The sequence below is a fragment of the Tamandua tetradactyla genome, chromosome 7 (assembly GCF_023851605.1).
Source record: "Tamandua tetradactyla isolate mTamTet1 chromosome 7, mTamTet1.pri, whole genome shotgun sequence".
In the NCBI taxonomy this organism is placed as follows: domain Eukaryota; kingdom Metazoa; phylum Chordata; class Mammalia; order Pilosa; family Myrmecophagidae; genus Tamandua; species Tamandua tetradactyla.
In genome coordinates, this window is record NC_135333.1 from 23,208,767 (window position 1) to 23,227,567 (window position 18,801).

The 18,801-nt window shown below is 41.5% G+C and overlaps 1 protein-coding gene across 3 annotated transcripts in view; it reads left to right on the plus strand.

Annotated features, from left to right (window-relative positions):
• The window catches only part of RFX4 (regulatory factor X4), a 141,858-nt gene that overhangs the window by 82,557 nt on the left and 40,500 nt on the right, over positions 1 to 18,801 (plus strand). For all 3 annotated transcript variants that reach the window (XM_077168613.1, XM_077168611.1, XM_077168612.1), the window contains 3 exons: positions 10,874 to 10,974; positions 13,228 to 13,286; positions 16,666 to 16,810. In XM_077168613.1, coding sequence (XP_077024728.1) covers positions 10,874 to 10,974; positions 13,228 to 13,286; positions 16,666 to 16,810 — 305 coding nt within the window. The remainder of the gene's footprint in view (positions 1 to 10,873; positions 10,975 to 13,227; positions 13,287 to 16,665; positions 16,811 to 18,801) is intronic.

The window sequence follows — 18,801 nt, forward strand, 5'->3', positions numbered from 1 at the left end:
CGTTTGTCTTAATTATTCTCCATTCTAGCATTCTCAGAAGAATCCCAACCATAATACAGGTTAAAAAACAGACAGGTATAGTTTAATATTTAATATTTCATTTCTTGAGCCATTCTGAACTCTCTTATGTTGAGGGCTTGTTAACTCTCTTTTGACCAGATTAAGCTTGGTTGGGGTAGAGATATTTCACTTTTGCCATCCTTTCAAACCCTTCTTCGCACTGAGATAATATTGTCCTTACTGTACCCCTCCATTAGAGAAACTTATTTCTCTTTTCCCCCCTGATCTTTCCTCTGTCCTGCTGTTGGAGTGGATCTTCCAGCAGAGAGGAAAGGAATTGGGTACCAGGGTTGAAAGTCAAGTTGCTCAGGTTCTTTATTAGCATTTCTGAGGAGAAAGGATGAGAGGCCACCGAGTCTTTCTGGGAACATTCAATTTCTGGGAATTGAATTAAAAATTCAACTTTTCATTCTCACCACATTTCCTGGATGTAAATAATCTGGTATTACAATCTTTTGTGAGATCCCATTGGGAAGGAATTTTACACATTTAGACAAGATTAGAAAACAAGGTCAGAGATAGATTTTTGCGTTCATCAGCTTCCTGGAAGAGATGTCAAATATGGAGGCAGGGAAAAATTGTAAGTATATAGATGAATAGATAAAAGGAGGTAGAATAGGGAAGTGGAATTTAAGAGGAAGGAGTTGAAAGAATATCATAAACATAAATAACAACAATGGTGTTTACTTTGTCTGTTTTCCTTCTTTCTTTTGCTGATGTACACAGACCTGACTTTCTTTGTGAGATACAAAAGACCTAAAAATTTTTTTTTCTACTGTCCAACTATTTGAAGTTCAAAGTATGATACTCACTAAAAAGAATAAAAAATTTTTAAAAAATCAGGTACCTAAGAAAAAATCAGCTAGAAAAAGACATCAGGGAAAACTCCAGGGTCAAGGTTGGGTTCAGCTGCAGTGTTGGGTCCATGGAGATTTAGTTGCAACTCCAGAGTCCTCTGTGGTCTCTGGGTCTGACTAGGATGTTGATGCTGAAGGTCCTCAAACTGCTGTAAGGTAGTCAGGAAAGAAACTATAGCAAAGGAGGAGTACAAAAATCTAAAACCTAGTGTGGGATTTTATTTGCAAAAATTTATTTAGAATTTCTGCATCCAAAATCATGAATGCGATAGGTCTACAGTTTTTCTTTTTGTGTTTAATTTTTGTCAGTTGTTGATATCCATGAATTTGTGAGCTTAAAGTAGCATGTAATATTCCCTTCTAGTGCATTAAATATCTCTAGGATCAGTAGTGATAACTACTTTGTCATTCCTGATATTGATAGTTTCTGTCTCCTTTTTTTTTTCACGGTTACTGTGTCTAGAGGTTTATCAGTGTTACGAGTTTTCTCAAAGACCAGTTTTTGGTTTCACTGATTTCGTTATTGTTCTTCTGTCTTCAGTTTTGATTTCTGTTTTTATCTTTCTGTCCTTCTTTGTACTTGCTTTGAGTCATATTTGTTGTTCCTTTTTAACTTGTCTAGATGAAAGCTTATATCATAGATTTTAATTTTTCTAGTTTCCTAATATAAGCATTTAATATTATAAAATTTCCTCTAATTACTGCTTAGCTTCATAGCACAAAAATTTACCGCAATTTATTTTACCCTTTGTCTCCCCTATTATTTATTTATTTTTTTATCCATATTTTTTACTCATCTGTCCATACCCTGGATACAAAGAGCATCAGACACAGGGTTTTCACAATCACACAGTCACATCATAGCAACAAATTTTGATATGTTGTGCTTTCATTTTAATTCAATTCAAAATGTTTTCTAATCCCCTCTCAGAAGTTCTCTTTTATCTATTTATAAGTGAGTTGTTTAATTTCTAAATATTTGTGGATTTTCAGGATATCTTTCTGTTATTAATTCCTACCTTGATTCCTTGTTGTCAGATAATATACATAACACTACATCAATTCTCCTAATTGTTTTGAAACTGTTTTATGGCCTAGAATATTGTCTATGTTTGCGAGTGTTCCATGTATACTTGAAAAGTCTATAATTCTGGTGTCACTGAGTGGAGTATTCTCTAATGTCAATTTAGTCAAGTTAACTGATGCTCCTAGTCTAGATTTTCTGTGGTCTTTTTTTTTTTTTCTGTCTACTTTTTCTATAAATTACTGATACAGGAGTGTGTAGAGGTCTCCAGCTATACTTGCGAGTTTGCCTATTGTCTTTTTGATTCTATTAGTTTTTGCTCCATGTACTTTGAAGCTCTGTTATTAAGTACCTTTTAGGATTTTTATGTCTTCTTTGTGAACTGACCCCTTTATCATAATGTAATCTTTTTTTAAATCCCTGGTAACATTTCTTGTTCAGAAGTTTATCTTGATGTGATCTAGTTATGCCAGCTTTTAAATATTTAATTAGTATTTGCACAGTATGCTTTTCTACTCCTTTACTCTATGTCTTTATATTTAAAATAGGTTTCTTGTACCCAACATATAGTGAGATATGACTTTTTATCCAATCTGACAATTTCTCTTTTTAATTGCCATGTTTAGACATTTACATTTAATATAATTAATTGTGTGGTTGAAATAAAATCTTCCATCATGCTGGTTGTTTTCTGTTAGTTCCCTCTGTCTTTGTTCCTTGTTTCTATTTTTTATGCCTGTTTTGGGGTTATTTTTTATCATTTTATTTTATTTCCACTATTGCCTTGTGATTTATATCTCAGTTAAAAAATATTTGGTGGCTGCCTCTAGGTATATATGTCTTTAATTACAATCTACATTCATGTAATATTATAATGCTTCACATGTAGTTTCAAGAATTGGTTTTAGTTTGTTAATGCTGCCAGAAATGTAATACACTAGAAATGGGTTGGCTTTTATAAAGGAAATTTAAGTTACAAGTTTACAGTTCTAAGGCCAATAAAATGTCCAAACTAAGGTATCCAGAAAAAGATACCTTAAGTCAAGAAAGGCAATCTGGGAGGGCACATGGCCGCCATTGCTGGTCCTTGGGCTCTGGTCTCAAACAGCATCCCCAGCAGTGTTTTGCAATGTGACTATGTGATTGTGAAAACCTTGTGTCTGATGCTCCTTTTATCTACCTTATCGACAGATGAGTAAAACATATGGATTGAAAATAAATAAATAATAGGGGCAACAAATGTTAAAAAAAAAAAAAAAAGCAAGCACTTCTTGAAGGGGTGCATGGGTAGTTTAGTGGTTAGAATACCTGCCTTCCATGTGGGAGACTCAGGTTTGATTCCTGGACCATGCACACCCCCCCCCAAAAAAAACAACAAACAAGCATCTCTTGAGGGATTAATAAAAGTATATACACCTTTTAAAAGAGAGCTTCATATACTTCTAATAATGCTTTTATAGGTGTTATAAATATACACCCAGAGCATTTGCAGCTAATAAACCAATTTATGGAGCATAAATGAAATACTAACCCCTGCCTTCCTCTCTAAAATTGGCTCCTTTTTACAGATGTGGAATTTGAAGTTTAAGAGGTGAAATGGCTTGTCCATCTTCGCCATGCAAGTGAATGAAACAGCCAGGACTCAAATATACATTCATTCATTCATTCAATAAATCTTTATTAATTTCCTCCAGTTTGCTAAGCATTGTCCTGGGAATAAAGTATTAAATAAGATAAACATTTTCCCTGTCCTCATCAAGCTTATAGTCTACAAGAGGAGATGGATCTTTTTTTTAAAATTACATTGTTAATTAACACTATGATCTTTAGCTTACAAATCCAGTGCCTTTAGCATTAAACCAGAAAAACAAATATTCAAAAGATCAGGCTTTATATGATAGCTGACTTTTTGGTTTTATTTATTCATTCATTCTTAAACTTGCTTGAGTGCATTTTGTGTGCCAGCTCTTGTGCTTGGTCAGGAGAGGAAATGAGAATCAGCCCTAATTTTCACTCACAAACCTGGGCAGAACCAAACTGAAGCATAGCTGCCAGACTGTAGCTCAGACCCACCCCTTTCTTTCCAACTCAAAAAGTGTATCAAAATTTAGGTGAATAAATGACAATATTATTGATATAATTGAGTCAGAGGTAATTTATAATGGTAAGTCATTCCCACACTGGGCTTTTCTCCCCTTATGACATCCCACATGATCTTGGCTCAGTGGTAGTAAATAACCAGTGGTCTAGCAGAAGTGAAAAGGCATGTTTAGAGCTGCAAGAATGGACAAGGTGATGATAAGTGTTATAATACATAGAAAGGTACAGGGAGAGTAGGTGAGGCCCCTTTTGGCTCAAGTTGGGGTTGGGACGATGATGAGAGGGCTCAAGGAAGCCTTCTGAAGTGGGTGGCATTTGGTCTGATGCCAGAAGGAGTGGGAACATCTTGAAAGGCTGAGAAGGGTAGGACAAGGACTCTGGAAGAGATCCATGTGAACAAAGATACAAACGTGGGAAAGTGGCATAGGAAGCCTGTTTCAACTGAAACCTAGAGAATATGGAGAGAGGAAATGGAGCTTAAGATGGAAAGATAGATTGGGACCAAAATTGATGAAGACCTTGCATGCTAGGGAGAGCCCAGTGAAGGCCTTTGAGCAGATGGAAAGTGGTGGGGTGGGGTAGGGGCAAGATGAGACCCATGGAAACCAAGAGTATAGAGTCTGGTCCCCCTTCACTGTTGGGTGACTTAACTCCAGAGCAGAGAAACCAGAATCTTTGGTTATTCTTAAAAGTCAGGAAACTCCGCTACTGACTCAGAAAACAAGCCCTTCCAGGGTGTTGGGTCCCATTCCTCCCCCTACCCCCTCACTCACCCCCCACCCCAGAATGTGAGTATTAAAAAATTCTGATTTCCTTTTCTAAAAATGCAAGAGTTGTTAGAAAGGAAATGCTAGCCTACTAAAGGGTTCAGAGCTGAAAAAACTGTAGGGGTGAGAACCAGATCTGTGCTTCAGAGACTCTCATCCAGTGGTGGAGTATAATGACAATAGCTGCCTCTTACTGAAGGCCTTTGTGCCTGACACTTTTTGGGGGAGGTGGGGGGCATGGTCTGGGAATGGAACCAGGGTCTCCCGTATGGAAGGCAAGCATTCTACCAGTGAACTACCCGTGCATCCTGTGCCTGACATTTTATGTCATCTCTTATCTATTCATCAATCTTGGAAGGAAAATATTGTAATTTTTATTTTACACATGAGGAAACTGAGGCTCAGAGAGGTTCGTTGATGTGACCAGAGTCACATATTTTGCAAGTGGCAGAGATGGGGATTAAGCAGTTCCAAAACTTGTGCTCTCTCCACTGTACCATGAGAATGGAGGAGGTGGGAGTGGGGAAATGAGACCAAAAGCATAGAGATTATTCAAGTCAGAGCTGACAAGGACAGATCCCTGGGCTAGGTCAGTAGGAACAGACAGGGAGGGACCAGATATGATATACCCTGCAGAGTTAGAATAAACAGGATTTGTGTCTAATTGGATAAAGCCAGGGAAGTGTGGGGGTGGGGGCTGGGGTAGAGGAGAGGTATGGATGGGTAGGGAGGATAAGATGTTAAAGAATCAAAGAAAAGATTGAGAACTGAGCCTGAGATCCTAAAGAAATAGCAATGCCCCTGACAGAAAAGCAGGAGAAGGCATTGGTCTAGAGATGGGGATCAACGAGGCATCTAAAGTTTTTCATCATCTGAGACCGCAGTAAGATAATGGTTAATGAGCCCAAGTTTTGGAGCCAGACAGATGTGGCTTTAAATTTTGTCACTGCCATTTACTTGGTGTATCTACTTGGATAAATAAAATAACTTCTCTGAGCCTCAGTTTCTCTCTCTCTCTCTTCTGTTGATATTCACAATAGTACCTTCTTTATCTTGGTAAAGACATGGGTGTTAAATAAGAAAATACACGTGAAATGTTTAGTGTTTGGCACATTGCACTCATTAAAGTATAGCTCCTTCACCTTCCAGAGGCTGTTGTAATTAGCATGACTGTAGGAGTTGGAAGTCATCCAGGGAGTTATAAGTGTGGAATTAAGATTCATGAGCCATCTGCATAGAAAGGAGGAGAAGGTGTGTCATCAGAACTGCAGCGCAGACCCCAGGAGTGCTAGCCTGGGGGTGGGGCATGATGGAAAAGGAATAAACCAGTAGTAAAGGCAGTCAGGCTGGCAGGTGTACACCAATGGAGGAAAGTATCTCAAGGGGGTGGAGGGTGACATCAGCATCATTAGATGCTGCAGGAACATGGAGTGGGGTCAGGGCTCGAGGCGGCTTTGGGACTAGGTGATGGGGAGGTCAGCTCCTCACCTGCATGTCTGACGCCAAAGCAGAGCAGCTTGAATGTTTAGATTAATCCTAAAAGTCTGGCAGCTTCAAAATAGAAATAGTCCCCAAATAGAATCCTTTCTGGGCAGAATGATAAAACCAAACAGTTGCACCAAATGAAAGGCACCATCAGCAGTCCCGCTGTGTACTCTCTGCCCTGGGACAAAGGCTGGCTCCCTCTCCTCAGCTGTGAGTAAGGCTTCCTGGGCCAAGCGTCCTAGGTGGAGAATGGCAAGCACAGCCTCCCAACGGTCCTGGCAGCCACCGGACAATCTCTCCAGTCACTTTCTCTAAATTTTGACTTATGCCCATAGTGTCCAAATATTCTGGGAAGTCTTCTCACTCAGAAGTTGGGTCCATGTACCAATGACTGGTAGAATTTTTTAACTTTGGTTTTATTATGCGCACAGCACTTTTGGCTTGCTCAGCATTCAGTGCTTATGAAGCACCTTCTGCTAGGCACAGGGGATGCACATCTCTCCCTTCTTTCAGGAAGATGTATTTGACTCCACTCTTGCTTCATTCACCCACATTTGGAAAAATCTTCAGGAAATATATTGACCCCACCTTCAGAATAGCTTTATCTGGACATATCACTCCATTTCCATTGATATCACCCTTGTCAAGTCCAGTCTCCTTGCCTGATTTGTTGCAGCAACCCCTATGCAGATCTCCCTGCTCTGTCCTTGCCCTCCTAGAATCATTTCCAACACTGCTCTAATCTTTTTAAAACATGAGGTAAAATCAAGAGTGTTGAGACAGTGCAGGGAATGCAGAGAGTGGGGAGACTGGCAATTTTAAATACGGTCAAAATAGCCTCTCTGAGAAGCCAACAGTTGAACACACATCTGAAGTTGGTAAGGGAGCGGGTCATGCAGCTGTCTGGGGCAGGAGCATTCCAGGCAGAGGAACAGCAAGTGTAAAGGCCGTGGGGAGGTGGACGAGGACCTGGAGTGCTCCAGAAAGGAGGTTGGTGTGGCCAGGGGGAGAGTAGTAGGAGCTCAGGGCAGAGAAATAGGGTGGGGAAGGAGGGATGGTTAGCATAGGACCTTGAGGGCAATATTTGAGATCTGTCCTTCTGGGGATTGGGAGCCATTCACTCATTCATTCATTCATTTCACTTAACAAGCATTTTTTACATACCTATGATGGGTCTAGCACTGTGTCAGGAGCTGAGGATACAGAGATTAGCTAAACAGATAATAGTCCTTCCCCTCTTCATGGAGCTGACAGTCCAGTGGGAAAGATGGATGCTAATCAAATAATCTCACAAGTGGGTGTATAATTTCAGACTGTAACAATTAAAGATTCTTTCAAGAGGAATAATCAAGAGATCTGACCTATTGTAGGGGTCCACAGGGAAGGTTTGCCAGTAGAAGTAATATCTGAACGGAGATTGGGTGGATGAGGAGGAGCTGAGTAGGTAAAGAGTGGAGAGATGCTCCTGGATGGAAAACACCATAGACAAAGGCCTTGAGGTGGGCAAAATATTTTCATTGGGACATATTGTATTATTTCCAGGACTGGGCAGAGCCCGAGAGGCTGAAATGTAGATGAAGGGAGAAGGTAAGGCTGGAGGGGTAAGTAAGCAAAGCTAGAATATGAGATGAACCTTCATTTATATCCGAAGAATAATGTGAGAGCATTAGGGAGTTTTAATCAGAGGTGAGATAGACCTGTAATTTGGAAAGCTCCCTCTCAGAGTGTGGAAGATGGGGGGACAATGGGAAGGCAAGCAGGGTAGGGTAGACTCTTAAGATGCTATTGCACTATCCAGGTGAAAAAGTATGGTAGTTTGGACAAGGGAGAAAAGTGGATGAGGTTTAGAGGTAGTCCAGAGAGAAAGTCTACAATTCATAGTAATAGGAAGAGAGACAATGCTGGATCTCAAAACTGGATACAGTAGAAGAGGAACAAACAGACATTATAAGCCTCATGACATTATGCAACAGGCAGCACAAGGGTCACCTACAAAAATTTTCTTGCCTAAAAATTGTAACTGAATGTAATCAAGTCTTTAGACCCAACTGTCAGTTATAGACCCAACTTTAGACCCAACTCTCAGAGCACACAGGATGGATGAACATGTTAGGTGGCACTAGGAGGAAGTAATCAACCCAATTGAAATGTAGGGCACTCCCTGGAACAAATGACACAATGTTGTCAATAAATCAATGGTATGAAATTGGATTTTAAAAAGTCTTAAGAAGGAGAACGATGCAATGTTATATCTTTTATGCAATGTGTGGACCGTGTTTGGATCTGAATTCAAACAAATTAAAAGATGTCTTTGAGACAAATAGAGAAATTTGAATACAGACTGTGCTTTGGGTGTTATTAAGGATTACTGTTCATTCTATAAGGTATACTAATGGCATGACAGCTTTATATGTGTGTGTGCACATACACATACATATTCAAACTGTGTCAGTTAAAACGCACACTGAAATTTTAGAGGTGAAATGACATGACATCTTGGATTTACTTAAAACACCCCCAGCATAAAAGTGACAGATTTTTATCTGTCTGTGTGTGTGACAGATTAAACTGGCAAATGTTACCAATTGTTGAAACTGAATGATGAATACATGGAAGTTTATTATACTGTTCTCTTCACTTCGGGGTATGTTTGAAATTTTTCATAAGAAAACATTAAGCAAAACTTCACAGAAGGTGGAATAAACATTAAATAGGGAACAGAATAAAAGGGTCAGGTATAGGAGGAAATTATTAGTTCAGTTTGGACATGTTGAGTTTGACAGGCCTTTGAGGCCTCTAAGTGGAGGTGTCATGTAGGTAGTTGGTCTGAGTTCTAAAAAACTTTGTGCTGGATGTGAATGGTGAGTGGAGCTGTGAGTATAGTGAAATTATCCAGGGAAGGGATAAAAATGATAAGAAGAGTGAGCTCAGGGCTGCACTTGAAGAACTCGAAAACCTAATGGCCAGGTAGAGAGGATGAGCTTTCAGAGGTGATAGAGGAGGAACAATGAGCAGAATGAGGGATCACAAGTGCCAAGAGAAGGACATGTTCCCAAAAGCAGGAAGTGGGCATCAGAACTGAATGCTGCCAAGATATGAAGCGTGGTGAGGACTAAAACAAGTCCCCTGGGTCTGGTGTCAGGAATAGAGGTAGGAGCTATTTAGATGAAGGGATAGGAGTGAGATGAGGAATGAATGGGAGTGAAGAAAAGGGCTCAGAGAGTCTAGACAGTTCTTTGTAGATATATGTCTGTGAAGTGAGAGAGAGGTAGTAGCTTGAGGAGAAACACAGTTGAAGAAATGAGGTGTGTGTTTTAAGATGAGACATTCTTGAATGCATTAAAATGATAAAGGAGTGATCCAGTAGGGAGGAAATGGTTGACTATACTGGAGAAGGAATAGTCAATGATGTAAGATTCCTGAGAATGCAGAAGGGGATAGGATGGTGGTGGTGGGGTTGGCTTTGCCCAAGAGGAGGAATTGCTTCTTTGTTTTTATAGGAAAGAGCCAGAGATGATTGATGCAGGTAGTAGGCTGTCGACAAAGTTCTTCCCTGGGGGTTTCTATCTTCTCTGAGAAGTAGAAGGTGACATTTCTTGCTGGGGGAAAGGGATGTTGGGAGATCAGAGGAGTGAGGGCTGTGGAGAATGTTGGAGAGTCAGGGAAAGGCAGTGTGAGTGACCAGAGAAACATGGTAGGTTCGCCCAGCAGGGTTGAGGCTGGTGTTAATGTCTACAGGAGAGAGTCAGTGGGAGACTAAACCAGGGCAGGGGAGGCAGTGTGGGCGATCAAATGGGGGTGACGTCATCATGGCTGGCATGACCAAGGGGGATTTCATGGAGGAAACCAGATCTAGAGCTATGAGCAGATGATTTTGAGGCGAGAGCCTGAAAATGGTGCTCAGTGACCTCCCAACTCCAAATTCCCATCTCATCTTGAACCTGCCACCCCTCCACTCTCCATACCCTCACTTCCACCTCTCCCAGCCCCTCTCTCCCTGCTCCCGCTCCAATTGGTCCTTGACTCTCTAAATCTGATGTGGTTTCAAGGCCCATTTTAAAATGTGTTGTTGCTTTCCAGGTCCTGCCAAGCAGCACCCAGCTTTGTGAGCCCAAACCTCGGCTGGGAGGGCATATCTGCATTGTACTGCAGATGGGGTTCCCGCCCCGCAGGGGGTGGGCAGCAGGGGCTCAAACAAGGCTGAGCTTTACAGCATGAGAGGCCAGTTGCAAAACTGCTGTCTTGGGCCGACTGTCTTCACCACCTTACAAAACCCAAAGGCTCTTCAAAACGATAAAGGATTGTGTTTTGCTTGTAGAAAGAGTTCTGGATGCAGCCTAGCCTTGCAGTGGGCTTTTCCGCATGCATGCTGCATCTCCTGCATCACCCAGCACTGGCTCCAGGTGTGCTCTCTCCATGCCCTTCCAGGTTCCCCAGCTCTGCACCAGGCACCTGATGCTGCAGGAGGAAACCTACTGGGAGCAGCCAAAACACAATTAGGGGAAACAAACCCTCCAGGGGCCGTCTGGGAGGACCAGGCAATACACAACACACTTAAAATGTATCATTTCTCTTTTTAGCTTAACTCAGGTGATCCGAAAGTTTGCCAAGCAGCTGGATGAGTGGCTGAAAGTGGCTCTCCATGACCTCCCAGAAAATTTGCGAAATATTAAGTTTGAATGTAAGTACTGTAGTAAATTTGGGGGCAGAGGAAAGGTGGGATAACGTTTTCCTTAGGTTGTAAGTAACAACAACAACAACACTAATAATAGCTACCCTTTCTTGTTTGCCTCCAAAGCATCAAGGATCGTGATAAGCATTTGAGACAAACTGACTTATTTAATCCTCACAAAATGTTTATTATTGGGGGTACACCTCTCCTCTCACAGAAAAAAGAAGCAGGCTTACTTAGTTAAGTAGCAGAGCCAGGATCCCCTCCTAGGTCTGTCTGTTTGATGCCAAAATTTCTGTACGTCACCACTCTCCTCCTGATCTCCTTTTATCCTCATGCCAGCTCTGCCATGTGGGGCATAGTATCCCTATTCTAGAGACTCTGAGAAGCAAAGAAACTTCCCTAAAGACACAGCCACACAGCTAGTCAGTCGGACCCCAAAGGTTCTGAGATTTCCAGGAAGCTCCTACCCACAAAATGGTGGTATAGAAAACAGCTTAAGGGCTCTGGGGTATTTACTTTTCTGCCTAATTAGAAGGCCAAATTAATATTACTCATAAGGGGATTGGGACTGTGAATCTTTTATTTGCAGAGCATGGCTGGCATTTGTTTTGCTTGAGAAAACTGGTTCTGTTTTTCTGTCTCGATGTGTCTGTACTTCTGGGAAGACTCATGGGCAGCTCATTTGTTGCCATTAAACAAAGATGAAATGATTTTAAGCAAAACAAAGGTTTAGAATATATGTTTCTTAAAGCCCCATTTGAATACAGCTTGCTATTCTTGCCCAAAGTAAGTGCCAGAGAGGGAAATGAAGGAGATCAAATTACCCTCTCTCCACAGGCAAAGGGGGTCCTTTCAGCTGTGCTTTGAGGCTGCCCATCACCTATTGATAAAGCCCGCTTTATTTCACGGCTCTCAGTTCTTTTCTTTTCATGAGCACTAAATTCCACATCACAAAGTTAAAGAAAAAGTAATTAAGGAGAAGGATTAACGATTGATCGGCCTAGAAAATTAGAAGTTCATCTGCTCACCCCCACCCATTCTTCCACCCCACACCCTATTTTTCAAACCAAGCTGGCTCTGAGTACAAATTAGAATAATCCTAGGGCAATTTCTGACTATTTATTGACCAGTTCAGAAATTAATGAGAAGAATGCCCGGTGCCCATTTTAATTATGCTGACAAAGCAAATCTGTTAAAAGTCGGCAGCAAATAGAAGCACTATGTGTTCAAGGAGTATGATGTGTGCAACCTGCTCTCAAATGTTCAGAAAATAGATGGATAGGGCAAAAGTGGCAAAACGTTAAAACGGGTAGATCTGGGTAAGGGGGTAGTGTGGGTGTTCGTTGGAGTTCTCTGTATGGAGCATGTATTATTTTTGCAACCACCTTGTAAATTTGAAGTTATTTCTAAATGGCTAAAATGGTAAATTCTATGTTACATATATTTTGCTACAATAAAAAAAAAATGGTCGGTATGGAGGAGAGGTGTATTGGCTCTCCCACCTGGGTGCCTAGAGGAGCCTTGGAACACATTTGGAGAGTGTGCAAAGGGGTGGAGACAAACAACACCCCAAATGATTGGGGAAGAATGAAGACCATGGGCAGGCACATTTCTGTCTGTGTTGAAATCTCCCGCACTTCAAATTATCTGCCTCTCTCAGGTTCGCTATGTCAACATAGGAAACAGGAGCTTTTCCTAACTACAGCCATCATCAAAACACGCAAATGGATCGTGGAGATGGTTTGGTCAAAATGGCAGATTATAGACACAGAGCCATATTCAAAGTGCAGCCCGGTGCTCCATCCTACACACACCGCTGAAGTGCAATCAAGGTTTCCCATTAGAACTACTACTTCTTAAACGGGCTCCTTCAAAGCTCCCCCTTGATTCCTGCAATTATTTATGGAGAGAGGTGACTGAGCTTAGCAATTAGCGAAATGAAAGACAAGTAAATAATTGCTTTTACTCACGGTTGATTGATGCCACAATTTCTCACACCTGCCGGCGTGGCATATGTGTGACTTTGAAATATATGCCCCAAATATTGCCATGAAGAAAGAGTCCTGAAAGTCCAAATGGGAGAGCAAAGAATTAAATTCAGAGGTTGACCAGAGGGTGTGTAAAAGGGGGTTGAACAGTGAGATAATTTAGGAAAAGAACAAGAAGGGAGTTACTGTTTGAATTTTGCCCCTGGAAGAACCAAATTGGGGCCATAGTGTACACAACTGTTTCAAACTAACTCTTTTTTTTTTCTTGCAGTGTCGAGAAGGTTTTCCCAAATTCTGAGGCGGCAAACATCACTAAATCATCTTTGCCAGGTAGCTGTCCTCTGTTATGTGTTTTCACCACTGCTGAGTCTGTAAATGAGGGGCAGATCCACAAGACCACTCCTTGTAGGATCTGTCAGGGAAGTGTGTGTTTAATGATGCATTCTCACTATTACTTTAAATTTCTACAGATAAGTAATCAAAAATTAGCCAATCAACAAGTGGTTTCAACTAAAATATGAAATAATTTCTGACTTCACTTGTCCCTTAACTTTCCAGATATGTGATCTAGGTCCACAATTTTGTGTTTCCCTTAAGTTAAACAAAGGTTTCTCAATCTCTATTGACATTTTGGGGCAGTTTGTTCGTTATTGTGGGAACTTGCTCTGTGTGTGCTTAGTAAGCAGCTTCCCTGGCATCTATACACTGGACGCCACTAGCATTACCGCCCACCCCCACCCCTGTTGTGACAACAAGAATATCTCCAGACATTGCCAAATGTAGCCTGGGGGACAAAGTCGCCCCTGGTTATAAACCACTGAGAGAAATTATTCAAACAGGAAAAGAGGGTAATTTGTTTTTTGTGTCATTCAAAGAGTTCAGAGCTGTATAGTATATTCAATATTTGCCCAATTTTGCTTATTTTTCCAGGTTTGTTATTTTAAGCACAAAAGAGACATGTTTACTATAAAACATTCCCAACATTACAACAGTGTATAAAGTGATAAGGGCCAGACCCCACCCCATGCCCTGTCTACTCAGTGGTTAGCATTTGGATATTCATAGAACTTTGCACAACTGTTTAATTTTGCTCTTTAATGAAGGGAATCTATGTCTGATCAGGCAGCTCATTATCATTATATTAAAGTATTAATTCCCTTAAAGGAGAAGCTGCAAACTGATGGCCACAGGCCAAATCCAGCCCTCAGATGTTTGGTGGCTATTGTTTGACTTGCACATAGCCAAAAATGTTTTTGACTTAGTCACTAACATTTGAAACTGAGAGATGATAGCTAAAAATCCAAAGATGTGTATCTTTTGGGAAAATATCAATATCTGGCAACCCCAGAACGGTGCTGGTTCAAGGCCAAGGTAGGAGGGAGGCATTTCTAGTTAGAGGCCTGAAGGAAGTTTCTAGGCCACGAATCAGGAAGTATGAGACTCCACCCGACACACCTCACTGTTTTTGGGTTCATGTAGGCTGCTACAGAGGCTACATCCATGAACTATTCTGGGGAATGGGCAGGGTCTGACAGATTATTGGGATTTGGGGAAGAAAATGAATGTTGGCGAAATAAACACTGCCATATTTCTGAGGACATTTGCCAATCTGGTCTTCTGGTTCTTAGAGTGGAAGAGCTGGTCCTGAGTCATTTCAGGGAACAACACAGGATTTTAGTGCCTCCCTGTAGGGCTCAGAATATTGTCCTTTCAGTAAACATGTAGGTGAACGCATCCACATGCATGCCTACACACACACACACACACAGAAACACACACACACACTTCTCCACTTTCTACTTAAAGACAATGCTTAATTTAATCTGCAAATACTACCTTCCCACCCTCACTTGACAGCTCTCAGGCACATTCCTGGATGAGCCAAATGGCTGAGGTTAGCACTTGAGAATGAAGTGTGATGAAGCTTCTTAGCTAACTCCCAGGGAGTGTTCCTGAACACACAAGAACAAGTCAGACGAAACGACATCCACCTGAAAACTTATTCCCAAATACTTAGCACTATTGATCCAAATATCTCTCAGATGCACTAAGCAAGAAGCTTGGAATTGATACCTCAGCCATTCAAAGAGTCCACAAAATTTTGAATGCCTACTGTGTGCCAGACATTCTGCTTAGTGATATCTGCCCTCATAGAGATGATAGTCTAATGAGGGAAAGAGGAAAAAAAGGAGCTGTGCAGCAGTAGTTCAGTGCCATACTGGAGACCCAGGTTCGATTCCTGGAGCTTGCCCATGCCAAAAAATAATAGTAATAAAAATAAAAGTGCTGGTGGTGCAAGGGTAGCTCAGTGGTAAAATTCTCATCTATGATGTGGTAGACCTGGGTTCATTTCCCGGAACCTGCACATGACAAAAAAAAGTGATCAGAAAAGATGTCTCATAGATGTGACATGTAAGCTGTAGTAGACATGATGTTGGGATGCCCAAGGCAGGGTCAGCCAGCAGAACACCATGTGCAAAGGCTTGGGGGCATCAGTGCAATCACTGCAATGTGACCTACCTGAACTACAGTAGCCTCCTTAGTTAGCTCTCACTTGGTTCACTGTGCTTTTTGACTACCCTCCTTAAGAGATAGGTACTCTTGTATCTTCATTTTTATCAATCCGGAAACTGAGGCTAGGAAAGATTTATTTCCTTCCTTCAAATCAACCTGCTGGTCACCAGCAAGGCCAGGATTTGAACTGGGTATGTTTGAATCCAGAACTCCTGAATTAAACATTCAGCTGTTTTTATTAATGTGAGAGACTGACCGAATTTATTTTCAGCCTGTCTGATCTTCAAAGAATCCTTGAATGAATGCTACAGTTATTTAAGTGAGAACTTAACTTGTGCTAGGACTGTCTGGGCATAACAAGGGGTTGTTAGTAGTTACCTTTACCTGGAAATTCATAAGCATTAGTAGACATATAATCTCCATGTGTATCTGAAATATATATATATATTTTTAATTTTATTAAAGACTTTTTAAAACATGCAAGAAAAGAAAATGGTCCTGAACATATTTTCCTTTGCTTTTATCACTATTGTTCCAACTTGGTGATGTTGTTTCAAGTATTGTTCCAGATTGTAAATTTATGTTCCATTAAGAAAAGTTTGCTGCAGAAGCCACAGTTCAAAATCTATGTATACTTACAAACATAAACACTGATACTCCACTGGGTTTTCTGTGTAAATAGTATCCCTTTCTCCTCATCTCAATGTTCATATTTGTTTTAATCATTATAGTTACATAAAAAATAGAACCAAACCCCCCAAACCAGAAAATGAGACTACCTAAACTGCTCCAGAATGCTTCTACATGAAAAGTACATATTTTGAAATTTATGACCTTCAATCTCTCATAGACCCAGGGATAGCAGGAACATTCCTATATCTGAGCCTGTCGCTTCCCGGGTACTAAGGACACACGGGTTGTTAAGCCCGGAGCTCTCATGCCACAGACTTACATCAGAAAGCTGAAGATATCTGGGCTTCCACCCACTGTCCCAAGGAGTCAAGACCAAAGGGGCTGGGAATGACCGGGTCTGGTCTGGCCAGTGATCTGCCGATTTCCTGAATCTGGCTTTTCCTGAGTTTCCAAGTTGTTTGCACAACACTATTACCAGGTCCATGTAGGTGGTACAAAAGGAAATAAAATAGAGGGCTTTTAACGACCCAGGAGCTCCTGAGCTGACTGTCTTGGATTGCAGGCATCTCGCACGGTGATCCACAGCGCAGACATCACGTTCCAAATGCTGGAAGACTGGCGGAACGTGGACCTGAACAGCATCACCAAGCAGACGCTGTACACCATGGAAGACTCTCGCGACGAACACCGGAAGCTCATCATCCAGTGTAAGATGTCCCCCAGGGAGACTGGGTTTTGTGTGTGTGCGTGGGGGGGGGGGGGGGGTGCAGGAAAGCATCTTGGTAAACACTTAAATGATGCCCCCGCCCTGTCCTTCTCTCTGGGAGCCCTTCCTTCTTGTCTTTCTTGTTAAATGAGTCTGCCCTGATGGGAGGACTAATTGATTTAAGAGGACATGTGTCTCCATTGCTGGGGAAAAGGGTTCTGGTGCAATCATGCAGCACACACATCATACTGAGGGCCCCACATGTGACCCTAAATGCCAGGCATAGTTTCATGGAGGCGGCATAAAAAATGAGAACAAAAGCATATTGCCTCTCTCAGTGTCTGTCAGCCTGCAGTCAGCCGGATCCACTGCCTATTTCTCAGTGGAGTGTCATGCATGTCATCTCACCTATTGGCAGGTGAACCTCTCCAGTACATTTCATAAGATGCTTAAGGCGTGGAAGGTGATTTACTTCTGTGGACAGACGTTTGTGTCTATGTGGACAAAGATTGCTGACATACAGTCTGCAGTTATGCTGCTCCAAATATTATCCCCATGTGGTCAGTTTGTTTGTTCTTAGTAGTAAAGGAACAAAGAAGGCCAGGACACCATCATCATTAGTACATTTCTGCTATTTCTCAAATGTCCATCCCAGTCTGCTGCCCAGGTATCTCCACAACCCATCCTCGGCTCTAAGCTATGTCCTCACTTTGGTCAGCCTTCCTTCCCTTTTTGGGGGAAAGGGAGCATTAGAGTAGGAAATGGGGAGCCAGCACTCCTCCCATTAACTCTCAGAAAAGGTTGGTGCTGAGAGCATCTAGTGGAGAAGGTGCCAGCTGCTACAAACCTCATCTTCCAAATGCAGCAACTCCCAGGATCCTGAGAGTGGTGATGGCACTATTCAGGGAACTGCAGAGTCTGGCTTTCCCAAGAAGAAGGGACTTATCTTCTGAAAGTCCCCAGACTCTTACACTGTCATCTGGAGGGCAAACGTTTTGGCCAATCTAAGCAGGTAGTGCTTATAATCAAAGTTCCAGACCCCTTTCACTTTAGGCCCTTTTCAAAACCTCATAAAGCAGCTGAAATGTTTGGTCATGTGGACTTTCCCCCGGGCTTCTTTCCTTGTCAACCCCATGACCCATCTCAGGCTCTTAATTTTTTCATTCACAGCAGTCGTCTGTCCACTTTTCCTGGCTTCCAAGTTTCCCTGCATCAGTCCACTCCTTGGGCTCTTCCCTAAGGCTGGCCCAGCTTCTCCCTTTCTCGCTCTCCAAAGACCCCTGCCCCTGTTTAGAATGTTAGAGAGCACCATGAGAGGAATGATGCAGCACCCGGACTGCCTGGTTGGGTACCAAACCCACTATGTGCATGACCTCATTTAATCTCCATGTCAGCTTCATAAGGAAGATATTCTTTTTAACAGCTTTACTGAGGTATAATTTATATACCATAAAATTCACTCATTGTAAGTGTACAGTTCAATAACTTTTTAACATTTTATTTTGAAACACTTTCACACTTAAGGTAAGGAACAGTTAACAAAAATCATACAAATCCCATTTAGAGAATGCCAGTATATCCCTACCCCGAGATACCCACATCCACCAATTTTAACATTATGCCAATATGCCATACCATTTTTTCTATATATCTATCTAGCTATTTAGCTAGATAAATATTAAGTTTCCAAAGAGCATGGTGTATACAGCCTATACTCAAGTATTCAGAAAATGAATAGAGATCTTCATTCATCAATTATCTCTCTATCATCTATCTATACCTGTTTGCCTGGCAATCCATTTTCTGAATACTTTAGTATAGGTTGTACATTTCCTAAAAACAAGGATATTCAGTTTTGTAACTACCTTAAGTGCAGTTTCAAGTTCAAGAGATTTAACATTGATATATGCACAGTCAATATTCCAATTTTACATATGTCCCAATAATGTCCCTTTGAGCCTTTTCTTGAGGCTTTGTAGCAAGTCTCCTTTG